This window comes from Rhea americana, unplaced genomic scaffold (genome assembly GCF_003343005.1).
Source record: "Rhea americana isolate MKP2758 unplaced genomic scaffold, rheAme1 scaffold_15, whole genome shotgun sequence".
Lineage (NCBI taxonomy): Eukaryota > Metazoa > Chordata > Aves > Rheiformes > Rheidae > Rhea > Rhea americana.
This window is the reverse complement of record NW_028185594.1, coordinates 5,977,558-6,000,263: the sequence shown is the minus strand read 5'-3', so window position 1 is coordinate 6,000,263 and position 22,706 is coordinate 5,977,558. Positions and strand designations below refer to the sequence as shown.

The 22,706-nt window shown below is 45.6% G+C and overlaps 1 protein-coding gene across 1 annotated transcript in view; it reads right to left on the bottom strand.

Annotated features, from left to right (window-relative positions):
• Nucleotides 1-1,001: 1,001 nt before the first annotated feature.
• Nucleotides 1,002-22,706, bottom strand: part of SATB2 (SATB homeobox 2) — a 125,317-nt gene continuing 103,612 nt past the window's right edge. Inside the window, exon 10 of the mRNA XM_085299557.1 lies at nucleotides 1,002-1,643. Coding sequence (XP_085155683.1) covers nucleotides 1,188-1,643 — 456 coding nt within the window. The 3' untranslated portion in view covers nucleotides 1,002-1,187. The remainder of the gene's footprint in view (nucleotides 1,644-22,706) is intronic.

Here is a 22,706-nt window from a genome sequence, read left to right as displayed (position 1 = left end):
ATGACACAGAGGAAGCCCAACAGGAATAAAGGGGAGGTGGGAAAGCCGGAGGAATGGGAAGTCAGCAATGCAAACCCCTCGTCTGTCAGCGTTTAACCCCACAGGATGGTTGGGAGTGTAGTATTTTGCTTCCGAATGTAACTTTACATTTGTGTTTGTGTGTTTTTCGCCTTAGTAAAAACATAAGCAACAACAAGAAGGAAGCTTATAAATTTTAAGGTCTGAAACAAAGAAGAGAGAAATAAAATCCACAGTAAAACGTGGTTCATAGTATGAATTCCATACATCATCTCTCAACGCATTATTTTTCTTCTCTTTCTATTAAGACCTCAGTAATGGACAAGTCTTTTATGCACTGAATTTCAGTTTTAGTCATTCTGAATCCCATAAAAATTCACCTGTTCACTACAGAAAGGAGAGTTTAGAGAATGCAACATGCTGTATCGTTTTAAGTGTGCATTGTGTTTAAAGTACTTTAACTTACTAGTTTTCTTTTTAAGGTGCCCTGATTTGTCTTTCCATTTTCTCTCTTTTTTTCCTCTTTTCTTTTTTTGGCAGTGTTGATTTACGTCTTTAAATACATACCTCAAAAATTACCCATCGAGTTGCCAGATAGGAAGCCATATAATAAAAAAAAAAAAAATCAGGGATAAACATAGAAAATAAATAGGAATTCAAAAATAGTCACCACACCCTGAGAGCAGGCGGCAGTTTTATCAAAAAGCCAAAGCAACTCATTGTGAAGTGGTTTTAATACATAAACAAGTTTCATCTGTAAAGAACTCATTTCACAGTCTATACTTCCAGGTTGTAAAGTTCTGTCCCATGCAATTTTAATATATATATATTTTATGTAAATATATATATATACACACAAAGTTGTAAATTTTCCTTCATTGATATCATAGGACTTTTTCTTTCCGTTTACTTGCTAGATGTCCCTTTCATAAGTGCAAGATTAATGAAGGCATAATCCTATGTGATTACAATGATTACTTCAGTCTAATGTAGGAAGTGTAACACTCAAGTGTCTGTGTCAAGGCGATGTTTGATTGGGCAATGCTGAACTCATTCGGTTTGCACATGGATCATGCGCATCAGAAACAAACAAACAAAAAGTAAAAAGAGGGAAAAAGAAACACAAAATCCTTAGATCAATGTATTGCTTTCTGCATTCCTATCTCACATTATCTCTGGTCGATGTCCACTGGGGCTGCCTTGCTTTTGTCGGGGTTCTCCTCTTCAGGCTCCACTTTGTACATCTCCTCAGAGCCCTCCTCGCTGTCGTTCTCCTCTGACTCTGTCAGCAGCTCCTCATCCTTGTACTCCGCCACGTCAACCACTGTTCCCAAATGCTCTTTTAGCTTCCCATGGTGCTTTACATGGTAACGCTGGTTCTGGAAGAATTTGATGATGGTGTGTTTGGGGAGATCCAGCTGAGCAGACAGGGTGTGAATGGCTTCCTGATCAGGGTAGAGACCTACATCGTGGATAAAGCTTTGAAGGATACCTAGAGCCTCCAAGGATATCTTGGTACGGGATCTTGGCTTTTTGGCACAAGTGTCCTCAGCAGGTGGAGGAGGAGCTTCTTCTCTAGGTGGTGAAGTCTCCTTTGCAGGCTGGGACTGCTGTCTGTGGAGGACCTACAGGATTAAACAGACACATACTTCATATATATGATGACCCTCGAGGAAAACAGCCCTCCTGATGCTTGAGATACGAAGCAGTTATGCAGGTCTCTACAGAGCATCTACTTGACTTTTGTGTAGAAAAGTACTACTTAATACTCATTTTCTACTACCTTTCTTACCTATAGGACAGCTGTTCCAGTTACTATAGATTGACAAGGGGAAAAAGTAATATAAAAGGCAAACAATATAAAATAATTTTTAAAATGCACAATCAGTAATAAATAAAAAAATATAGATGATAAAAAGAAATATAGCCAAAATCAAAAGTAAGTCAAAGCATTTTACAGCCTAGTGGTCATGACGGCTGGCCAGTTGTCCCATCTGGGACAACTCATCCTCCCATTTTGCTTCTCTTCTCCCCCCTCCATGTCTCCTCTTGCTTTTTTAGGCTAGAGTCTCTCCCACTGTTCCTGCAAGGTGCCTAGTACCACAAAAGCCTAATCACATGTGGGACTGCACAGTGCTCGTTTATTGCGAGCACTGAGTTGGTGTTAAAATCCATCACAACTGCTTTATGACAAAAACCTAGTAATAGAAGTCCAGAGATTCAACAAATTTCCCTTTTATAAACAACGACATTGAGGTAAAGTCAGTTGCTTAGCAGGGCTGGCTTTAACGTATCTTTTGAACAGATTTCTTGGTATGACATCTGTATTAATGTCACTAGTTTAGCAGCTCTGAGTTCAAATAATTATATCCCTGCATTCTGAGAAAGCCTCTGGGCAAATACAGTTTTCAGTCTTGTAACAGATTTTCACTGGCAGTATCTCCTTTTCAGCAAGTTTAAAGAAGCATATGTAGCTCTTAATCTTCCTAACAGTCACTTAAAATGACTAGGAAAAGGCCTTGTGCATYGCAGGGAAAAATACACTTCCACTGCACTGTTAGAAATACAGAGGAGCTACATATGCTTTCTTTAAAACCAAATCTATACAAGAGAGATTACCAGCAAAAAATCCCCTACAGGATTGAAGGCTGTATTTGCCCAGAGATTTCCTTGGATGCAGGGAAATAATTATTAGAACTCAAAGCTATGGAGCTAACAAAATCAATATGGATAAATATTTCCTTCTACGAGTAAGAAATTCTGGCTCTCCATCCAAAGAAACATCTTTGCTGCACACTGTAACATCAAGAAACGTTCAAACATTCAAACTCTTTAAATGGAGAAAAATAAGAATAAATACTGGAAGTTTGCTGAGAATTTGCACTGAATTTTACACACACAGAGCCTCAGCTAAATTCTACGCTATTCAAGTTACTAATGCAAGAGGAAAATCTGCTGCGGAACATCACGCTGTCAATGCACGCAAAGGGCCATGCTGAAGAACCTTGTATTCATTTCTTAAACCAAGTGGTGCTACCGTAATAGTTCACGTTGCTAGTGATCTGTAGCAACAACTTTTTAAAAGAAGCAACATGAAGCTGCACAGCAACAGCCCCCTGCAAAAGTTTTGCCAAACAGCTGAACTCGGAAGAGATCCTGTGAAAACGACTCAGCTCACAGACGGAGAAATGGCCCGCTGCTTGCGCCCGCGCCGGAGCAGGCACGCCGAAGTCAAGGCGCGACGGCGCTTCACGGTGCTGCGTCGTGTCGGTCCAAGAGGCAGGGCACGGCGCCGGCTCCAGCGGCTTCCGCTCGCCCTGTGCGTGCGTGAGACGAGCGACAGCCCGCTGGCGCGCCTGGGCAGGCCTGCGCCGTCGCGGCAGGAGCCGTGGTGGACAGCGGCGCTGCAAGCGTGTTGCAGAGCCAGTGGATTGATTTTCCTCTCAGGCAGGTACACAAGCAGGGTGTCAAGGAAAACGATCTAGCAAAAGAGTTGGGGGAAAGGAGGACGCTCACAYGGGAATGACAGATACTCTGCATTACAACCATCTCCTGTAGTAAAAGAGCATCATGCTCCAAGGCACCGAGTAGCTCAATTGCTCTTTGGAGATTTCTTTTTTGTCCGCGGTTTGCTTTCAAAGAGAGGGACTGACATATTCAGAGTCTTTGTAAATGGTGGATCAGATCCTCACCTGCCTCAGCAGGGGCACAAAACACGGGCAGAGCTGGGGACCTGGGCCAGCAAATGGGGGAATGGGTAACGCAGCTCATCTCCGCTGTCGTGCCTGAAAGTCCTATCTCCTAACACCATAAGGTCAGGAACAACCCAAAAGAAAAGGATTTAACACCACAAATAAACTGCCCGAGAATTTACAGAAAGCGTCATATGAAAAGCCTCAGGTAGTTACTTGAGGTCACTGCTTATCAGAACGCTGAGTTCAACAGCAGCTAACATAGATGGAAACACATCCAGAAAGGGGGCAAATTACTCAGCTCATTCTTGCTCGAGTTGGAAGTGGCTTTTTTCCCCTTTTCAGTTGAGAAATAGCATGAGAAACGATCCAGCCTGAAAAATGTTACAAGACTTCCAATCAAATATCATGATGAAAAAAATCCAACAATACAAGATCAGCAGCAGTAAAATGTTTAATTTGAAGGAGATGAAGAGATGCCTACAGCATCTATAAAGCAATCAACCAAAGAGAGGGCTGAGAGCGTGAGGCAAAGAATAATTTTACTTAACCCTTCCTTTTCTAGAGTGACCTCTCCATCCTCTCCAGAAGAGAAAACACATAACCCTGCTATTATTAGTGTAAAATATTAGAAATAGGCTCTATTTTATTTGGCCTACCTTTTTTTAAGTAAAACAAAAACCTAAAGCCACTGTTACATAAACATAAAACTCCTAATTTCATTGACTTGCTTGCTCTGGCTTGCTCTGGTTTTCTAATGGTGTTAACAATACAGTATTACCCRTAGACCCGTAGACACAGACACAGATGCATAAACATGCAGAATTTCCTCCAGATTTATACTGTGAGCAGTTTTGTATCTCCTTCTGATAATACAGGCTATTTAATACAAAAAGTGTGCTTTTCTATAGGAAACAGATTAACATTTGAGGTTCATGATTTGATGTGAAGTATAAATTCACTTTTTGCTAAACATATGCCTTGAAGTACGTCTATAAAACACACTTGTTTATTTGGGCGATCTGATCAGTTCGTATCTGGTGCTGCACATCCTGTCCCCACAAAGGAAACTGGCCGTTTTTGGCAGCGCCAGATTGTCAGATTTTGGGGTTACTGTTATGCGCCTAGATYTGCACGTAAATTTTCTAGCAGCTTCACACGCTGATCTGCCCAGGGCGCTACGCGCTCTGCACTGGGGGCCAGYGCGGCTCTGCTTCCCTAAGGGAAAGCCGCAACGCCCGCTCATCGTGCTCGCGGGCGAAGGACAGGCGACAGCACCGCTGCAGGTAACCCCCAACTAAGGTCTGACCTACAGGTAAACACCACGTGCCTGGCGGGCTTCAGCGAGAAGGTGTCACAAGTGTGCCCACATGCAGCTGGCCCTTCCCAAAGAAAGCTGCCCTAGAGCCTAGCGGGGGGCACGCTCGCCGCCTCCTTCGTGGCCACCAGCTTTGCCTGCTCAGCTCGTGCTGCTCGCAGCCCTCAGCTCGGCTCCACGCGCCCTCGAGCTGCCGCAGCCCGCAGCCCTCCGCGGCCTGCCCCGCCGCTGCCCGGCCTCTTCTCCGCAGCAGCCACCGCCTGGAGCTGACTTCCCCTTCCCTCCCTCCCTCCTCGCTGCGTCTCCATCTACTTTTGAATCAAATGTGAAGATATAGATTTCCTTCCGYGCCCACAGGACTTCTTTTTTCCATCCCTTAAAGAGATTTTGTTTYTAAACTCTACAGGCATCATTACATTCTGACTGTTTCGGAAGAGAGTTGGCATGAAAGATGCTGCTTTAGGAAATTTCATTCCGATAGACTTTATCTTCGCAGACAAACTCATTTTTTCAAACATATTAACCAGTACTGGTAGAAAACTTCCAAAAACATTAGTATGATGGAAGTTGACTTTAAAAGATAAAGTGACTGGTCTTAAATCACACTGTACTGAAATATGATTTGAAGGCCACAATGAAAACCAGCTGGAAGCCATGTGTAAAATATAATAGTACATGCCTACAGGGAAGGAAGTGAGATATTGAATGATTAAGTTTAGGAGAGTATATAATGTAGTGTATCATTACGGGAGTGATCAGGATTACTTGTAATAAGCTAAGGGTTTGTGGTCTTTCTAAAATCCAAGGCCAAGAACTATTGGGGAGAAGGGATCACCGCGCTGTTTGATGTATATCCACTCCCCACGGATCGGGACAATCCTGCATGAGAAAGCTGGCTTAGGTGGACAGGGACAGACACGATCCCACGGCAGAGAGAGGTGAGCAAACCCAAACTGAACAAACGTCATGTAATTGCAGTCTGTGTCTGCACTGTATTTAATTTTGGCTAGACTCACTATTCCACTGATGCTCGTTTCCATTTCCACCCACTTCCTAGCTAGAAGCAGACACATGAAAACGGTGAGCTGCTAAGGGGACCAGGCAGGATGCTTGAACGGAGGAACACAAATGCAGTCACGTGCACCAGCTGCCAGTCAGGTACAGGTTAACACCACCTGCTTTGTGAAAAGACACATTTTGTTGCCTGTACAGCTGTTGCAGCTGATTAGAAACAGGAACTGCATTTCAACATGAAAACCCCAAACTCTTTTGTTTTGCAGTGTGGTTCACTCATACCCTTTCTAGCAGACAGGACTCATCAGGAGAGCTCCTTCTTTCTGACAGGTTTTGCTGAGATGATGAGGTGCCACTTGCTATCAAAAATATTAAATCTTGTGTGTTGGCAACAGATGCTGCCCTTGTTGAACGGACACTGCCCTCCTCTTCGCAAGGACAGGGCGAGCGCTCACAAGCACTCAGCCTGGCTTGTGCTGCCCAGTACCAGTTCTCACAACCCACATCCCGAAAGAGCAAAGTTTAACAGATTGACCTTCTCTCTTCCATGGTGGGACGGGATCTAACCTTCCCTTGTTCCTTCACATTTACATTGCTCTCGTAACCAACCACGACACTGCACCACGACGACTTTTATGTCAAGGAGAGTGAGGTTTTAACCTGCTGAAGGACCTCAAAATAAAAGCATCCAGAGAGAATACCACAGATTTCCAAAACAGCGGTTCAGCACATCTAACACGCATTACTTGTTACATCCCTTACAAGCACTCAAGGCAAGTCAGCAGGATTTGCCTCTGATTTGCCTTGATGCAAAACCTGATCCTGGACGTGCATCACCATGTGAGCAAGCCCTCTGGAAAAGCTCCTTCCCAATTCCAAGCTAAAGCCACGCAGGAAAAAAAAAAAAAAAGAAACCACACACACAAAAATAAGAATCAAAACAAAGCAAGGTGCTCAGCTGCATTTTATGGAGACCTGAAATTTGCAGCACTTCACCTTTGCAAGCCACGAGCTCTTGGGCAGCACTGCCGATGCTCATCTATCACTTTAGGGGCTTTCTCAAAAGACAACCTCTGTCACCTTGCAAAGAAACCTGATGCCTAGGAGGCTGCACTGCCTGGCTGTCTTAGATCTTAGCTGAATGATCTCTGGGAGATTATGTATTCAAACAAACAGTTTTRCACCCTGTACCCCCAGTCTCTCACCGGCTATCTTCATATACAGCAACGTACAAGAACAGAGCAGACCAAACCGCTGCAGTGACCAAGGCTGCAGCCTTCCAGGCTGGGGTCACACTGGCAAGAGCATTAATTAGASAGAGTCACTGTGCCAAGACACTTTACAGGCTTCCTAGGAATGTCTGTAGGAGAAACTGTAGCATGAGTTACAATTTGCACCTGTGTTCATTTTTTTTCCTTTAAAAAAAGTGGTTTAGACTACTATTTTTTTTCCTTGCAAAAATGTATTCATTTAAATAAACATTGCAACGCTAGTACCAGCCTGAAATGAAGTATTTTCTTTGGGCTCATTCTCACAGTGGTGATTTCACACCTTGACACCATAAAGCTGCGTTAAAGATTGCGGTTTAGTTCCCTGCTTTTCTTGGATTATACAGTATCCTAAGGTCAAAACTCGGGAAAAGCCAAAACTGTTATTAAAAAAGAAAAAGTATCTATGAAGTGATGACAAATTGCAGACTACAGGTGTTAGATTACATTTTGACTCCAGGCAGGTTTAATATACTTTAGTTTCCTTTTACAATTGCCCTTGGCAGGTACTGTTATCGGTAAGGGATTTAAAAAAATATATGGTACTCAATAAAAGAAGACCATGTCAAAAGAAATCAATATGAGCGTGCAAAATGGTAGGAAGTCTGACATGGATGAATATGTTCACTTTCATCTAACTTCAGTGTGAGCCTCTCTTAATTTTGTAACGCGAGTACCAGCAGCACATCTTGTGCATCTTTTATGTAGCTTAGTAATTGCTTCGCAGGAGTAAACACCATTATTAGAGGTAACTATACTACAAGTTAGTGGTAACACGTACGCCATCTCACGCAAGGCAGACTAGATCTCCAGGAGCTGCCGCCTAGAACGAGCTGCAAGCCCGGAGCCCCGCGGCCTGTCTAGCCGCAGACACAGAGCCGTCAACCCGTAAAAACAYCCCCCAAACACGGAGGCCTTTTCTCTCCCCGTTTGTCTGCTGCCGCACCCCTGGAGACAGCATACTGGCGCGCACAAATCCTAGCTCTGGTCCTTCCTCAGCTCCAACCTATGATTCACCCTAGGAACTAGGCAAAAAGGAGGATAAGAGGGACATGGAAAGAAAGAAAAGAGGTCCACTGGGAATCCAAAGTCAAAAACARAAGTTTATTTTCCAGACTGGAATGTGAGCTGGTCAAAGCCATTCATTTCAATGTCTTTTGAGCACACATTCCTCACGCCTCCCTTTGCTTTACGGCAGTCGCGCTGCTTAAGGGCAGGAAATGGACAGTGATCAGAAAACACGGCAAAACCCTGAACAAACAGTCAGTTTCTGAAATAGTGCCGCGATCCTGCAATTCTTGTCCAGGACCAAACTGTCAAAACTGGCCAAAAGGAGAAACAGAAGACAGTAATTCTATGAACCTTACATACGGGAAATAAATAAAGTGTAGGAAAAAGAAACAAATTTCCAGCTGAGCACTGCATTTGCCATCACATCCAAAGTAGTAAGCACAAAGCATTAGCAAAATGCAAATAATCTCGACTTAAGGCGGGGGGTGAGGGGACGGCCGTGTCGACTCCCTCTCCCTCCCCGCACACTGCTCCCATTAATGCTAACAGGAGCTCAGCATGCATCAAAGAGCAAATACACCACAAAACATTTTTAAGAGCTATCATCACTGGAGATAAAATATAAATTACAGTCTGATTACAACACGCTGCTAAGAGGCTACATGTGCAACGTAGCTCACAACGACAACTGGAGATGACCAGATAACATTTGGACAGGGCTAAGGTTACTGTAAAACATCTGTGCATAGCAATCTTTTCTGGTCCTGTCTTTTGTTTTAAGCAGCCGTGGAACTGTTGTCCGCACAGTTGTTTGAAGAATGTTTACAAATCAGCTTGACAAAGAGAAAAAAAATTTCTGCCATCACTTGACCACAATCATGATCTTATTCTTCAGTAATGCACGGTTTATTTCCCTTTCCTGGTCTCTCTTAATAGACAGCACGTGCCTACACAATAGCCACTATTTTGTCTGTAAAACGTTAAAAAAATAAATCACCCAACTCTGGCAATGCCGAGCAGCGTCCCAGGGTTTCCTGGGGTAACTGCTCTCTCTTGAACGCCAGCTCAACTCTTCCCACAAAAGCACGGGCGCAACTTTCATTGCTGTGCAAGTGCCTGAGAACCGGCTGATTTTACGGGGTAGCATAAATGCGCTCCTGCTGATGCACGTTAGTGGATTAGCCCTGAACTTCCCATCTTTGGCTGGTTTAAGCCAGACTCTCAGGTTTACTGCAAAGCAACTGTGCGCAGTGGCAAGTGCCCCTTTCTCAAGTACCCAGCTGCAGGCCGGGAGCGTTATCAACGCCGCGGAGCCGCCCCGTGCCTACTGCACAAACACGCAGCAGGCAAGGCTCAGCCCGGCTTCTGCTGGCAGAAACGAGGGTGCTGGCGGCAGAGAGGCCGCGGCGGGCGGGCAGCGCTGCCCAGCGCCGCCGCAGGCTCTCTCCTGAAGGCAGCGGTGACGGCTGGCTCCATCGTCTGGGGATGGGGCACGGCCAACGCCGCTGGCAGCAGGGCGGCTTCGTGCGTCTCCCTCCGCAGCAGCGCTCCGGCGGCCCAGCAAGCCCCTCTCGCCTCCAGCCTGCGATGGTGAGGATGCCTCCCCACGGGGGCGAAGGCAACAGCCCCACGAAGGTTCCCGCTGCCCTTCTGCACCGTGACGCAAGCTGGAGTCCCATCCAAATGGCACGGGCCTTCAACCATCCGCATGCGCATCAAGGGGCAGAAGAACATCCACTTAGCACTTTTCTTCTTCAAAACAGGACCACGAGACTTGCGGACCTCTGTCTTGGCTCTTCGGTGCTTTCTCTTGCAGTCCAGGGTGCGACTGTGTGCAGCGTCCTGCCTGTTCGAACACAGCCCGGGGTTGGCTGGGGCTGCATGGAGGGGCTGTCAGAGATTTTGGGTTGACCTGGCTTTTCCCCGTTCCAACTGCGCTATTGCTAATGACGAGCTGGCAGGACGCCACAAGATCTAAAGAAGTAACAAAAGGCTTTTYTGGTTTGTTTTTTGCAGACAAAATACTCTAGACATCCTCTGTGTTTTCTTTTTTAATTAACAYTACACATGGTCTCCCTCTCACTCTACAAATCAGAGGAGCATTTGCTCGTAGCCTGAGCAGGATCTCTGCTGACAAGCTCCGACCTAGAGCAATGCTTAAGGTCAAGCTCTAAACCCCTAACTATGGTGGCACGAATGGCGCCACCATAATCATGTTGTTTTCCAGTTACTCAGATCAGGAGTAGGCTCTGAATTATTTCAGGAAGGATATGTTTGGATTAGACACTGCACGCTGGGGTGGGGGGCTAGGGCGGTAATTATTTATCCCATCAAACTGTTTTAGGTCCTCACAGATGGCTATTTGGGGTTCCAGGAATACCCAACCKTACTGTTAATTTTTACAATGGGGGCAGTTAGAAGTCAGAAGAACCTGACTGTTATGGTTAGCGAAAATAGCAGATTTGTGCTGATAAAACACTACTCAGCATGTTTTTTGCTTTCGAGACGTAACCACCAATGCACTTAATAACAGGACTTGAGCAAACTATACTGTGTGAATCAAACACATAAAAGTATAAATATTTCTTTTTTTAGAAAGCAAGTCTTAAAAAGTGCATTATAATCAACTACCATGGTAAAAGGCAAAATACCCAGCATTACCACACACACAACTGGCATAATGTGCTTTATTATACCCTCAGCTTGGAACTGGGTAAATAAAAATTGAATGATCAAAGTACAGTCTGCCCCACAGATTAGGGCACTGAGGACAGGCGGCCTYGGGGAATTAGATGGGAAAACCTTTGTCTTCCTGACGACACTTGCGAAAAGGTGGGCTCGCCTGGCGTATTGATCTTGGCGTCTCACTGCTCTGACCTGTACCTCTTTATCGATTCTGGATGTTGGAAGCAAAAGGCTTTAGAGCAAGTTTCCTATCTGCAACACCTGCAGTTTATATCTGCAGTAGTAGAAAATGTGCAGTTGAAAAATAAAAGGCACTTTGTTCATTTTTTAATAAACTGTTTATGACAGGGTTGGATGCAATCACCAGGGCGGTCCTGGGACAAAACAGAACAAGGGACAGTGTGTTACAGCCCTGGGGTCTGCCCCCAGCTTTGCCACTGCCCACCACGGAGAGCTCTGCTCACCGTCCAGCCCTCGGTCAACTGCGCACACATAATCACGGGGATAAAATCAAGCTTTACGGAAGCCTGCAGTTTGTGTAGGTCTGGATGCAAGGAGCCCGAGACTTTTCCTGGAAGTGCAAAACACCCTTCTTTGCTTCATTAAGAATAGAGTTGTGTGGCACTTTTCAGGCAAAGTCTTCCTTTTGGTCAAAAATGTAGACTGACGCCGAAGTATTGCCTAAATAAAGTCTACTTTGCCAAGCAGTTTGCTTGTGAGGGCAAGGGGGAAATATTCTAACAAAGTTTAAGCAGTTGTTCAGGCATTTTTTATGAAACGGCATATGCTAGCTGTTTTTATTCAGGCCAACTTTTGCCCTTCAAATTCTTCCATTTTATTTTCTTCCAAAGCATTATGTTGCTCCAAACTGTCACAATTTTTTTTTTATTTTAGCTGTAAATAATAATTTAAAAAGCACCAACATATTTTCTCTTTCAATATTTCAGAAATGTTAGCAACCCCTTGATCTCAATTCCAGCATTTATACAGTGCTAAGCTGTATCATCCAAGATACAGACATTTATAGCCATGTATCTACCTGCTTATTTCATGGTCACATTTACAAGTGACTGTACTGATGGGAGATCTGAAAGAATGAAACGTAGTTTATAAAAAAAACTGTATGTGAATCTTTCCTATCTCAAAATCCAATAAAGCTTATGATTTTTATTCCATGTGGAGTCCTTTGGTCTATGTAATACTGATAACCAGCTTGGTCTGTAAGTCTGATAAAACCAGAGGGTACCTTAGAATATATTCTGGCCAGAAACATCTCAGAGTTTAGTGTCTGTGTTCCAGCTGATTGCCCAAAGGGAACAAATGTATCCTGGGATTTCCTCCACCGTTCTGTTACATTTCACCGTAATTTTGTTCTAGTCTCTCCAGAAGGAACGAGTCAGAGCCTCTCCTATCAGCTGTAATGTTGCAGGAAAGAAGTCACCGTCTCCAAACATGGCCTTCTTAACCCTCATGTCATTTAAACAAGGAAAAACGAGGAATAACATTACTCCAAGTCAGCAGTGCTTCCCTGGTGCTAATCAGGCTATTAAAAAGGCAGAAGCAGTTTGTGCTATGCAGATGGACAAAGAGAACCACAGAAATGAATCAAACCAGGACAAAATTAGAGATTGAAAGGAATAATATTCCTTTCAGCAAGCCACAGCCTGAATGCATGGTRAGTGGCTAGAAGACACAATCAGAGCAAGATGCAGAGACAAGAAAACGTCTCTTGACCGAATGAAACGTAAATGAACCTAGCTCTGGCAGCGAAGCGTTTCCGTTGCAGGGYGGCACTCGCTGCCATCAAGAAATCCAAACCAGTTTGCTGCAAACAGGGCCTGCTGTGGCTGGCCCTCCTTGCCCTCGCTTAGGCCAAACACACACGCTCCGTGCCAACAGTTGGAGGGAGAGGAAAAAATGCCAAGCCAGGTAGACGTGCTAGAGCAGATTGCCATGTAGGCTTCCTCCCCGAACGAGCAGATGGTTTGCAGTTCGGCAGGGTCAGGGACTGCCCCTGCGGCTTCCTGCCTGCCTGCCTTCGTAGCTTATCTAGATCGCACCAAGACACACAGTCCAAATAAATTAGAATGGCTAAGTACAGAAATTAGGGCAACTAAATACAAACGAGCTCGGTTTGCACTTGCAGAGGAGCCGGAAAGCTGCCGCGCGCCGGGCACGCGTGGTGGCAGCGCAGAGCCCCGGGGCCAGCGGCAGGGCAGCCACGCGCCGCGGCGCCGGCACGGGCACCGCTCTGCCCAAAGCACCCCGGAAAACAGCTCAGCCCGGCGGACTCCTCCAAAGCGCCCCCGAGCCCTGCCGGCGGCCGTGCCGCCTCTCCCCCTCGCCAGCCCCCACGGGTGCAGCGGGCACCCTGCTTCTCGCGGCTCCAGGCGGGCGCTCGCGCTCGCGGGGCCGCGCAGGCGCCCGGGGCGAAACCCCCGGCCAAGGCCGTACAGCGGGAGCTCCCGCCTGGGAAGGGCATTCTCAGATTAAACCCCGAAAACCCGATGAGTTTTGAACGAAGGACAGTTGCACTTAAAGGAAATCTCTGAGGTCAGCCAGCAATTAACTGAAAGGGTCTGAGTGAACCCGCTATTGACTGCTTCACATCAGGCAGCTTCCTGTTATTATACCTATGGGCTGTCTAGGTGCCGAGACATTAAACTGCCAATAATCTATTARTACTAAGCAGCTCCTCCCTCCTCACTGCCCCATGCAAGCACTCGCGGGCCAGGAAACTGCACTAAAAAGACGCAAAATTTTAAAGTGAGATGGAAGTGAGATTTTTAGGATATTTCTTCACTTGGTTCCAGCTTAAACGTACAGCAACATTCATAAACAATATAACATACCGCCTATAACTATATGGAAAAAAATGTGCTAAAAAAAAAAATCAGACATGATTAAGACCATATCCTGAAATCTGGCTTTCTTTTCCAAGTCATTTTTAAACAGTCTAAGTTAAATTTAATTAACAATTTACAACAAGGAGAGAGAAGTCATTTAAAGAGAGGCCTACAGGTCCTTAACATTCAATGTCTGGGAAACAGTTGTATAAAAAAAAAGTTTTAATGAATTTAATAGAGAAAAGCACTTTAATTAAATGCTGTCAAAGAGGATTGTATTAATGACTGCACACAAAGGAATTTAAAGCAAGCCAAGTATATTTAGCAAATAGGAAGTAGGCTTTCAGAGGCTGCAACTATTTATGTTTCTGCCATTGCAATGCATCTAGGAGATCACGTTGCCAATTGAAAGCAGTTATGTTATTAGATATGATTTTATTTATTATGGACTATTAAAATTTCAAATGCTGTGGGGAATACATTTATTTCRCTTCTAAAATGAAAGACCAAAGATATTTCCTGCTTGTTCACTAAGAGAAAAATAGGAGAGGAAATAAATAATAAATAATAATAATAACTTAGCACTTAACTAGTGAAGTGTTGTCCAGACAGATCTTTTTAAGGGGCCTGTTGAGTCTTAACGTTTCAGTGCGCCTGCTTCTTTCTGACGCAGCTGGGCGGATTCGCCGTTAGCASAGCACCAAAAGAAGAACAAGCTCTTACTCTTCGCAGGCGGACACCCGCTGTATCCCGGGGTCGCCCAATGGATTTCTAAGGTATTCTGCATGCTTCAGATCTAAAGAATTACCGAATCGCAAGAAGGTAAAAAGAAATCCAGGGCTGCCAAGCTTTTCTCAAGCAAGATTCAAAAGACCAGGGTTTTCCAAACCTAACCAAGAGATTTAGCCACACAGTTCCCATAAAAACCTGTAATAACTATCAGTTTGCATCAAGCCTTTTTGCAGAACGTGCTCTCCTTCCTCAACATCCATGTGACAGCGCTTGTGGCAGGAAGGAAGGGAGCACTTTTTAATCCTCCCTACCCACGTGCCTTGGATTTGAGTGCAACACATCAAATGGGCATGGTCTAATTAAAAAAACATAAGAGAATAATGCAGAGCCCCCATAAATTTGAGAAAAAACAACTAGAAAATCCAAGGGTGTCAACATTATTTTGTATTATGATGGTAAAAATAGCATAAAACTAAATATGGTCCAAACTAGAAACCAAGGAATGCTTTTTGACCAGAAATTAATGGGACGGCTGGGTCTGTAACATTCAGGATATGTTCTGTGATTTACCACATCCTTTTTGCCATATGTAATCGCAAGAGGTTGCTAATGCTTTTGGATGTTTCAAGCTTTGAGTGCTCCACCAGAGGCACCTTACATATGCCTGTATGCTTTTCTCCTGAACACCAAGTCACTTTTAAGTTAGGCACTGCCTTTTGGGCCAGTCCCAAATTACTGATAAGTGGTTTTAAAATRCATTTATTTATTTTTAAACAGTCACAATTTTTACCTTCTAATTCAAAACAGGAGACAGTGAGTAGGAGCGGGGAAAAAGATATTGGAAAGGAGGCAGAAGTTGGACATCTACTTCCTTTCTCAATGAGAGCAGCATCATAAGTGGTGGTGTTCGGTTTTCTAAATACATTATCTGATTTTTGTTTAAGTCTTTTATTAAAGCCATGTGTGATGTTTGTTCAGAACGTAGCCTTTGTTGTTCCCCAGCTCGGGATCTTGCAAACAGCTTCGCTTTGTCTGTGCCAAGATATTTTGGAATATTCTTTGAAACACTGTAAGCATAGATGACTGTGAGAAAAAATATGTGCTACTGTACTTCTGGATACTTGATGTGTGAGAATAGTGCATACACACAAAAACATTTCCCGTTTCAATCTGCAATTCCTATAAAAGTCCATACAAACCTATAGCAACACACACAGCATACTAGCCTTGAATAAAGCAATTCCTGCACGTTACAGGCTTTAGATACTTGCAACCGTGCAGAAAAAAAATAAAAAACAGCAACAAAAAAAGCAGCCCGCACCACTGAACCGCTGAGAAGACTAGCCTGGGGCCAGCAGACTGGGGACCGATTTCCTGTTTCACCGTAGCCTCTCAACTTTGCCCTGAAAGCTGCATGGTTTCCTTGGGAGAAGCCAGGCAAAACAAGCAAAAGAGTAGTTCTCTCTCTCAGAGGTCTTCGGGGACAAACAGCGCAATGTGTGCTGATAGCACAATATTGTTTCCTTCCTCGTGTAATATTTTTAATTGCCTATCTGTACGGAGAGGCTGGCTGCTRTGGTCCAGGACTCTAACTCTATTCTCAGGCTACTTACTGAAATCTCAAGATATCACAACCAGTAGCCTGTGAACATTTGCAGCAGAGACTTGCACAGCTCTAAAGCATGATATTATCATTTATGTACAAGTGTGAGAGTACTTACAGAGAATATTAAGCAACTTTAAAATGAAATGACAAAGAGCAATGTTTCTAATGGGAGGAATTTTCACACCCAAGTGGAACAGAGGCTTGTCCACCAGCTTTTCAGCCTTCAAGAGTTGCCTGCTGTTGGCCAGCACAAGCTTCACGTGATGCGAAATTAATGACCTTTATTTAGCAATCTCGCCCTGGTTGTTTGCGGCACTTAGGAGAGCACCAGGACTGGAAGAAAAGAGGGCTAAAACTGGCCAAGTCATGTGTAAAAGGCACCAGGGTGAGATGCTGGGGCCAGAGCCACAGTGATACAAACTGCAAAACAGACAACTGGTCAGAGCAACATTAAAGCAAAACGCCACCCTGCCCAATACGGCAAAGTCGCTGCAGTAGCGAGTCTCCAGATTTAAAGAGAGCTTCTGCCCTAAGCAATCCGCTGCACAGACGGCTCCCGGGGACGGCCTGACTCTGCCCTCCGACTAGGCAGCCTCTGCCACACGACGGCGCGAGGTTCTGGGCCCAGCGTTTTGCCTTCGGTCCCACCGGGCGTCAGGAGCCACCCAAAGCRGGCAGGGCAAAACACTAGCAGCGCTCCCTCACGCGAGTCCCAGCTCACGCCTGAGCCGTTCTCCCACCCGACCCTGAGCCAGCGGAAACCTTCCGGGAGCAGGCGGCGCGGAGGCGGCCTTCCGATCCCGGGGTCTGCCCAAGCGCCAGCCGGCAGCGGGTCTTCCGAGGCACACGGGCCACGCCACCGGCACGGCTAAACTCTGCTGCCTCTTAAAGAACAAAACTGTCCGGTTTACGTGATCTCCCATTTCTGGGGTTAAATGGAGTAATAATAAACCTACATTAATTTCAGGACGGGAGCGGTTCTGCCTGAATCGCGGCGCGGTCCCTGCTGTCACTCTACGGGGGTCGCAGATGAAGCTGACGACGAGCAGCAGCACTCTGCAGCCCCCCGCCACGAACGGGCGCCGCAGCAGGCAGGCCCGGCCRCAGCCGGCGACGCTCCGCTCCGCTCCGCGGCTTCCCACCGCCCTCCCCGTAGCTGCCCACCGGCGGAAACGCTACGGGCGCCTCGGAGCCTAGCAGACGGGCTCCGCAGCCCGCCCCGCTCCCCGCGGGCTTGGCGCGGCCACCCGCGGGCTCCCCTGGCCGTCGGGGCAAAGCCGGAGCGCCCGGCCCCGGCTCGTGCTCCCGGAGGGCGGCCCCGCGGCGCCGGGCCCCTCTCCTGCCCCACGGCCCAGGCAGGGCCGAGCCCGGCAGCGCCCCGGCAGCCCGTCCGCGCCGAGGCCCCGAGCAAGGGCTTTGCAGCCACCAGGAATCAGGCTCAGGGCACCAAGTCAGAGTGCCGGCACAGCTCAGGAAAGTAATCTTTGACCGAGTTTCCCAGACAACCCTCACCTGACCTACAGCATGCAAAATCCACTGCTGTACCCGCAGGAGCGCAGTGAAAACTCACTGCGTGGATTATCCCATAGATCATTAGGAACGCTCTGCTCCCCTGCAGAATAGCACATTGCTTCACTGCATCTATGATTGCCCGAGTATCATTAATTAATATTATTTTTTGAGAACAGAAATTTTAAGCCTCACTCTGGGTTTCCTCTCTGCATGCTACACATTGCATGACCCATGAACTCTTAAGATTATTTTTTAGAATCAGATATTTCCTTAGGAAGCATTACTGTGGTGTTCCTTCCCTTCTTCATTACTTCTAGAAAGAGAATATGAAATTAGCGTTGGATTTACTGGATTGCCACTGTCACTTGCCTTGATCCCTTTTTACTAGGGCTCCATATTCTACTGTTTTATATTTCATTGTCATTTCTAAAACATTTGTTCCCTTCCATTCCTCACAAAATGACAAAATTAGTATTTCATTTACTTCTGCGGTATGTTGTTTTCCACACATTTAAAGAGAGACCACAATGTTTGCAATGAAGACACAATACAGAAGAGCTTTCCTAGAGCTTTCTGCTGTGCTTTCTTCCATTTACTAATGTTCCTCCCTGATTTATGATCTACATTATTATAACTTGCCACATTTGTCTAAATCAAAGCTTTGGAGATAAAAAATGGCTGGAGGGATATCCTTTTAAAAAAGTGGCAAAAGAAAGTGTATTAGAAAGCATGTAAAAACCTGTTCCTTTAAAGTCAACATTTGACTGCTCTTGTATCAGTCTGTACCTACAGGCTCCTGCAGATCTATCTGGCAGCTTATGAAGCAAGTGAACTGCAAAGTTTCCTTGCTCTCTGAACAGCAGGTACTTTGCTGCAGTGGTGTCTCATYGCTCTAGAGAGCTGGCTTATCCACCCCAATGCTCCAGGGACAACCGCTTCACTCATCCTTCTCCCAGCTGAGCCAGGTTTCTCTGCCCTAGCAATTAACAACGAATTAGCACTATATTGAAGTGCCAGGCAAGAGGGTGATTCTCTGGAGTGGTCACCTTGGACACAGCAGAGGAACAGTGGGAGAAGGGAGAGAAATTAGATTTATTGTGTCCCAGCATGTCTGTAACAACCACCAAATCTCTGGGTAGTGAAGGGAGCGGAGCGTCTGTAGGCACTTCTCAACWTTAACACTCCAGAAAGGCTGGTGCCGGGAACCGTGGGAGGCAGCGAGCGATGGCAAGGCAGGCAGGTACCTTCAGCTTTGAAGGGCAGGAAACTAAACGCACAACACATGAGGCTGCAACCACATGCCTTTTGCTTGCAGTTAGTCCAGCAGATCTGCAGAAGAGGAGCCAGGCCAGGCCAGAGGTCCATGCAGCGCCCTGCATCTGACCACGGCTAATGGTGGGAAGGATGAGGACACACATAACGCTTTCCAGTACAGTCTCCCATCCTCCACGCACCTGTGGCTCAGGCAGTCCATAAATCAGAGGCGGTCTCCTTACCGTATCTGGCAAGCTCTGYGACAAAGTCACAGGCCTTTTCCTCAGACCTAGTGATTCCAGCACGCTGCACCAAACGGGAAGGGAAGGAGCCATCTTAGTGCACACCTGAACTCCCTTAAAAACCCAGCGAGCTGCTGTGGTGAACTGAGGCTGTGTGCACAGCATCGTGTAGGTATAGGGTGGACAYGCTGCAACCAGTATGCAAAGGAGAAGCAGTGCTCCAGCATGGCCATATGGTCACACCCTGTGTTGCCAGAGAGCGCAGCCATGTCACACAGCTCCACAGGGCACAGATTTTATGACTCCTCAGCACAGTAACAAATAAATCAAGTGTGCAGGGAAGAATTTCTTGTGCACTGAGCTTCCATTATAGGCGTTTTTCATTTCAGAAACAGGAAAATATTTAATTAAATGGCTTAATATATGGTTGACAGGGAAAATCTAATGGAAGACAGAAAAAAAGAGAATGTTTCTTTTTAAAGTACTGAAGCTAAAATTAAACAGCAAGGTACAGAGCAGAGGACAAGAACCTTCCAGAAGATAACATTAATCCCTTTAAATATCAAGAGCCAAACTCCAACTAATCTTCTACAGCACTGTAATAAGGACCCTCTGCACACACCTTGCCATTACAGCACAGAAATCATAACCAGCCTTGGGGTGATTCCTGCACTGAAGATGTGTGCAAACCCCGTTAGCACCAGGTGTACTACACAGACTCCACCACAATGAAATCTTTGCCATTTCCAAGAAGCTGTCCTGGGGGAAAGGCTCAAATTTATGTATTCATTCTCTTTTGCCTGCTTGTGCCTCTTGTAATGGTAGGCAGGATTTGCCTCTAAGTCTTTCAGCCTGATGGAGGGTGCAGGGAAGCTCTGTCCAGCAGCACCGGGCAGCTTGTGTTCAAGCTCTCCCCGTCTAACAGCTGGAGGAGTAGGACACCAAACCAAGGCTCAAATTCAGAGTGCAATACAGCTTGGTTACTGCTCGAACCACCCACTGCATCTCAAACATCAGATACAAATTATTGTACACACATCAGATCTATCAGGGCAGAGAGAAAGAAGGGGGCAGTGGAGAGAGAAAMCAGAGGTATGAGGGACTCCTGCCTGCTTCAGTGTTTCCGTGCTGCACGTGTTATTTACAGCACTGCTACTTCTGTCTTCTTCAAAGGACCATCATCCTGACATCAAGGCTGAAGGTAAGGACTTGATTTACAGTGCATTTTTCACTAGCAAAGGCTGCAAAGCGAAGTAGGTCAGTGACTGTAGCTCTCGGATGTTTCCACCCCCTGCTAAAATGCAGTCAGGCACCATGGCAGACATCCTGTGCCCGCCACAGCTTTGAGAAGGAAATGAGAGTTGCTTTCCCACTTGACACTACAGAGGGAATTTTAGATAGGCAGAATGTAATTACTCGGCCTGGATTTTGGCCAGGAGTCGGGGCCCAAGACCCCAACCCTTATGTACAGTGTCACAAAATCTCCAGTGACTGAAAGTGTGAGGGCCTCAGTTATATGCCTCTCGCTGCTGTCATTGATTCTTCATAGCTAATTACCTAATGGTGACCCTTGCAGCAAAGCCAAAAAACAAACCTTGCTACTTAAAACAATTCAAGTCCCAGAGACCAAATATTACACAAAAATTGCTTGGTGCAGAGTATCTGTTGACAGTCCGGAGCAGGTGGACACCAAGCCTTCTGGGCCTTGCACTGGTAACGTGCCACTCAGAAACCTACTGGGGTTTTTGGATGGTCAAACATAGTTCTAAAATGCAGCACCCCCAAAACACAAGCCTACTGTATCAAATGTACACAGCTGTCTCCTGAGTGTTGCTCTATGTAGTTGCCAGCTGCTTCCATTTATTTTTCTTCATTTTTCATATTTTGAAATGTAATAAATAATTAATCCACGGCTTTGTAACTGCTGACAAATACAAATGCATCACATTGCAATGCAGTGTAACATGTCACTCAGAGGAGACAACCTGCACTATGCAGAGAAGTGATGTGCAGAAGACTCTGAAAAGTAGGCTAATCATCAAGGTCACCAACAAGAGCTCAGGGAAACATTTTCTTCAAATTGTCCCTTAGAGGATCTTTCTACTTGGTGTGGGCACTAGAACTGGGTTAATGCATTTAAACCTACACAAGCCTAGTGGTCTTCCCACATGTCAGCCTGGTCCTTTACCCTTCTGTAGCTCCTTGCCTCCAAGATATCACAAACTTCTAGGGGCATGGAAGCCCAAACTTGCAACTCTAACTATCTAGAGCACCACTTCTCTTTTGCAGCTTTGAGGATCCGAACCCCAGGAAATGCATTTTTTCTTCCAGGAAAAGACTGAGGATAAAACACAAGGAGGAAGTCAGCAGCAGAAGAGACAAAGACCAAATTAGGCAATAATTAATCTGGGCAAGACAAAGATGTTTCAGGAGAGGCAGAACTAATGGAAGAGACAAAGAACTCTCCTTTGGAAAAAGGTGTCTAGATCATTGACAGAAATACCAGCAGCAGAAGAACAAGAGCTGAGACAAAGAATACAGGAGTGCAAAGCTGTGCACAAAACAGTGCAAGCTGTGCTCAGACAGCAATGCGGAGAGCAAAGGTAGGAGAAGGAACTATGAGATTATCACAGAGGAACACAACATGGATGAACTTAGTGGAAACAAGTCACGCAACAAGATCAAATGATGCAAAGAACCAGTGACAATCCAAAAAGACATTCAGCTATGGAAGGTGTTGCCTCTGCTTTTTAGCTTGAAMAACGTATCTCTCCTCTCAATCTTTCAGTCTCTGTTCCTCAAGTTCTCCTGAGGCTAAAGGACTATCATATTACCATCCTCCCTACATCATTGCTGTTGGCATTTATCAGCCCTACTTTTCTGCAGACCTTTCAAGATGCAATCATCAGCCTTTCCTAAAGGCTTCCTTCCACAGCGGCTTTTCTGCATGAAATGCCAACTCTGCATTTTTCCATAAGACCTCCTTTCTTTCTGCCCCATTCTCAAGACGTATGGCCAAAGAATGCTTGCTAGCTAAATGAAGGGAAAAAAAAAGAAAAAAAACTTTCACAGAATCTAGAGCAGCCCAACTATCTGCTTCTTTGAACTGTTCCTCCCACTACCGGCCTACTCCTTTCTTCTACTGCTGGTCTCACTCGCTGACTTCACCACAGCTTTCATCAAAGACCTGCACAGTCAGAACGGCACTGTTCATTTGGTTAACTTTTACAACAACATCTAATGYAGGATCTTCAGACCAACAGCTGCACTAGTGTTTTGGGCTGTGATGAAAATACAAATAACACTTCATGATCTTTCTTTCCACCACAGAGCCAGGAAACTGTTTTAAATTATGGGCTCAAAAAAATGAAGAGTGAAGAAAGGGTCTCTAAATTTCCCACTCCAGCTCTCATTTCAGACGAGTTCTGAGCCTCTTTTGACCAYCAGTAGATGTTTCATTTCGTGACATGTATCACTAGTTATTAGGGATACATGTAAGGCTGATCTT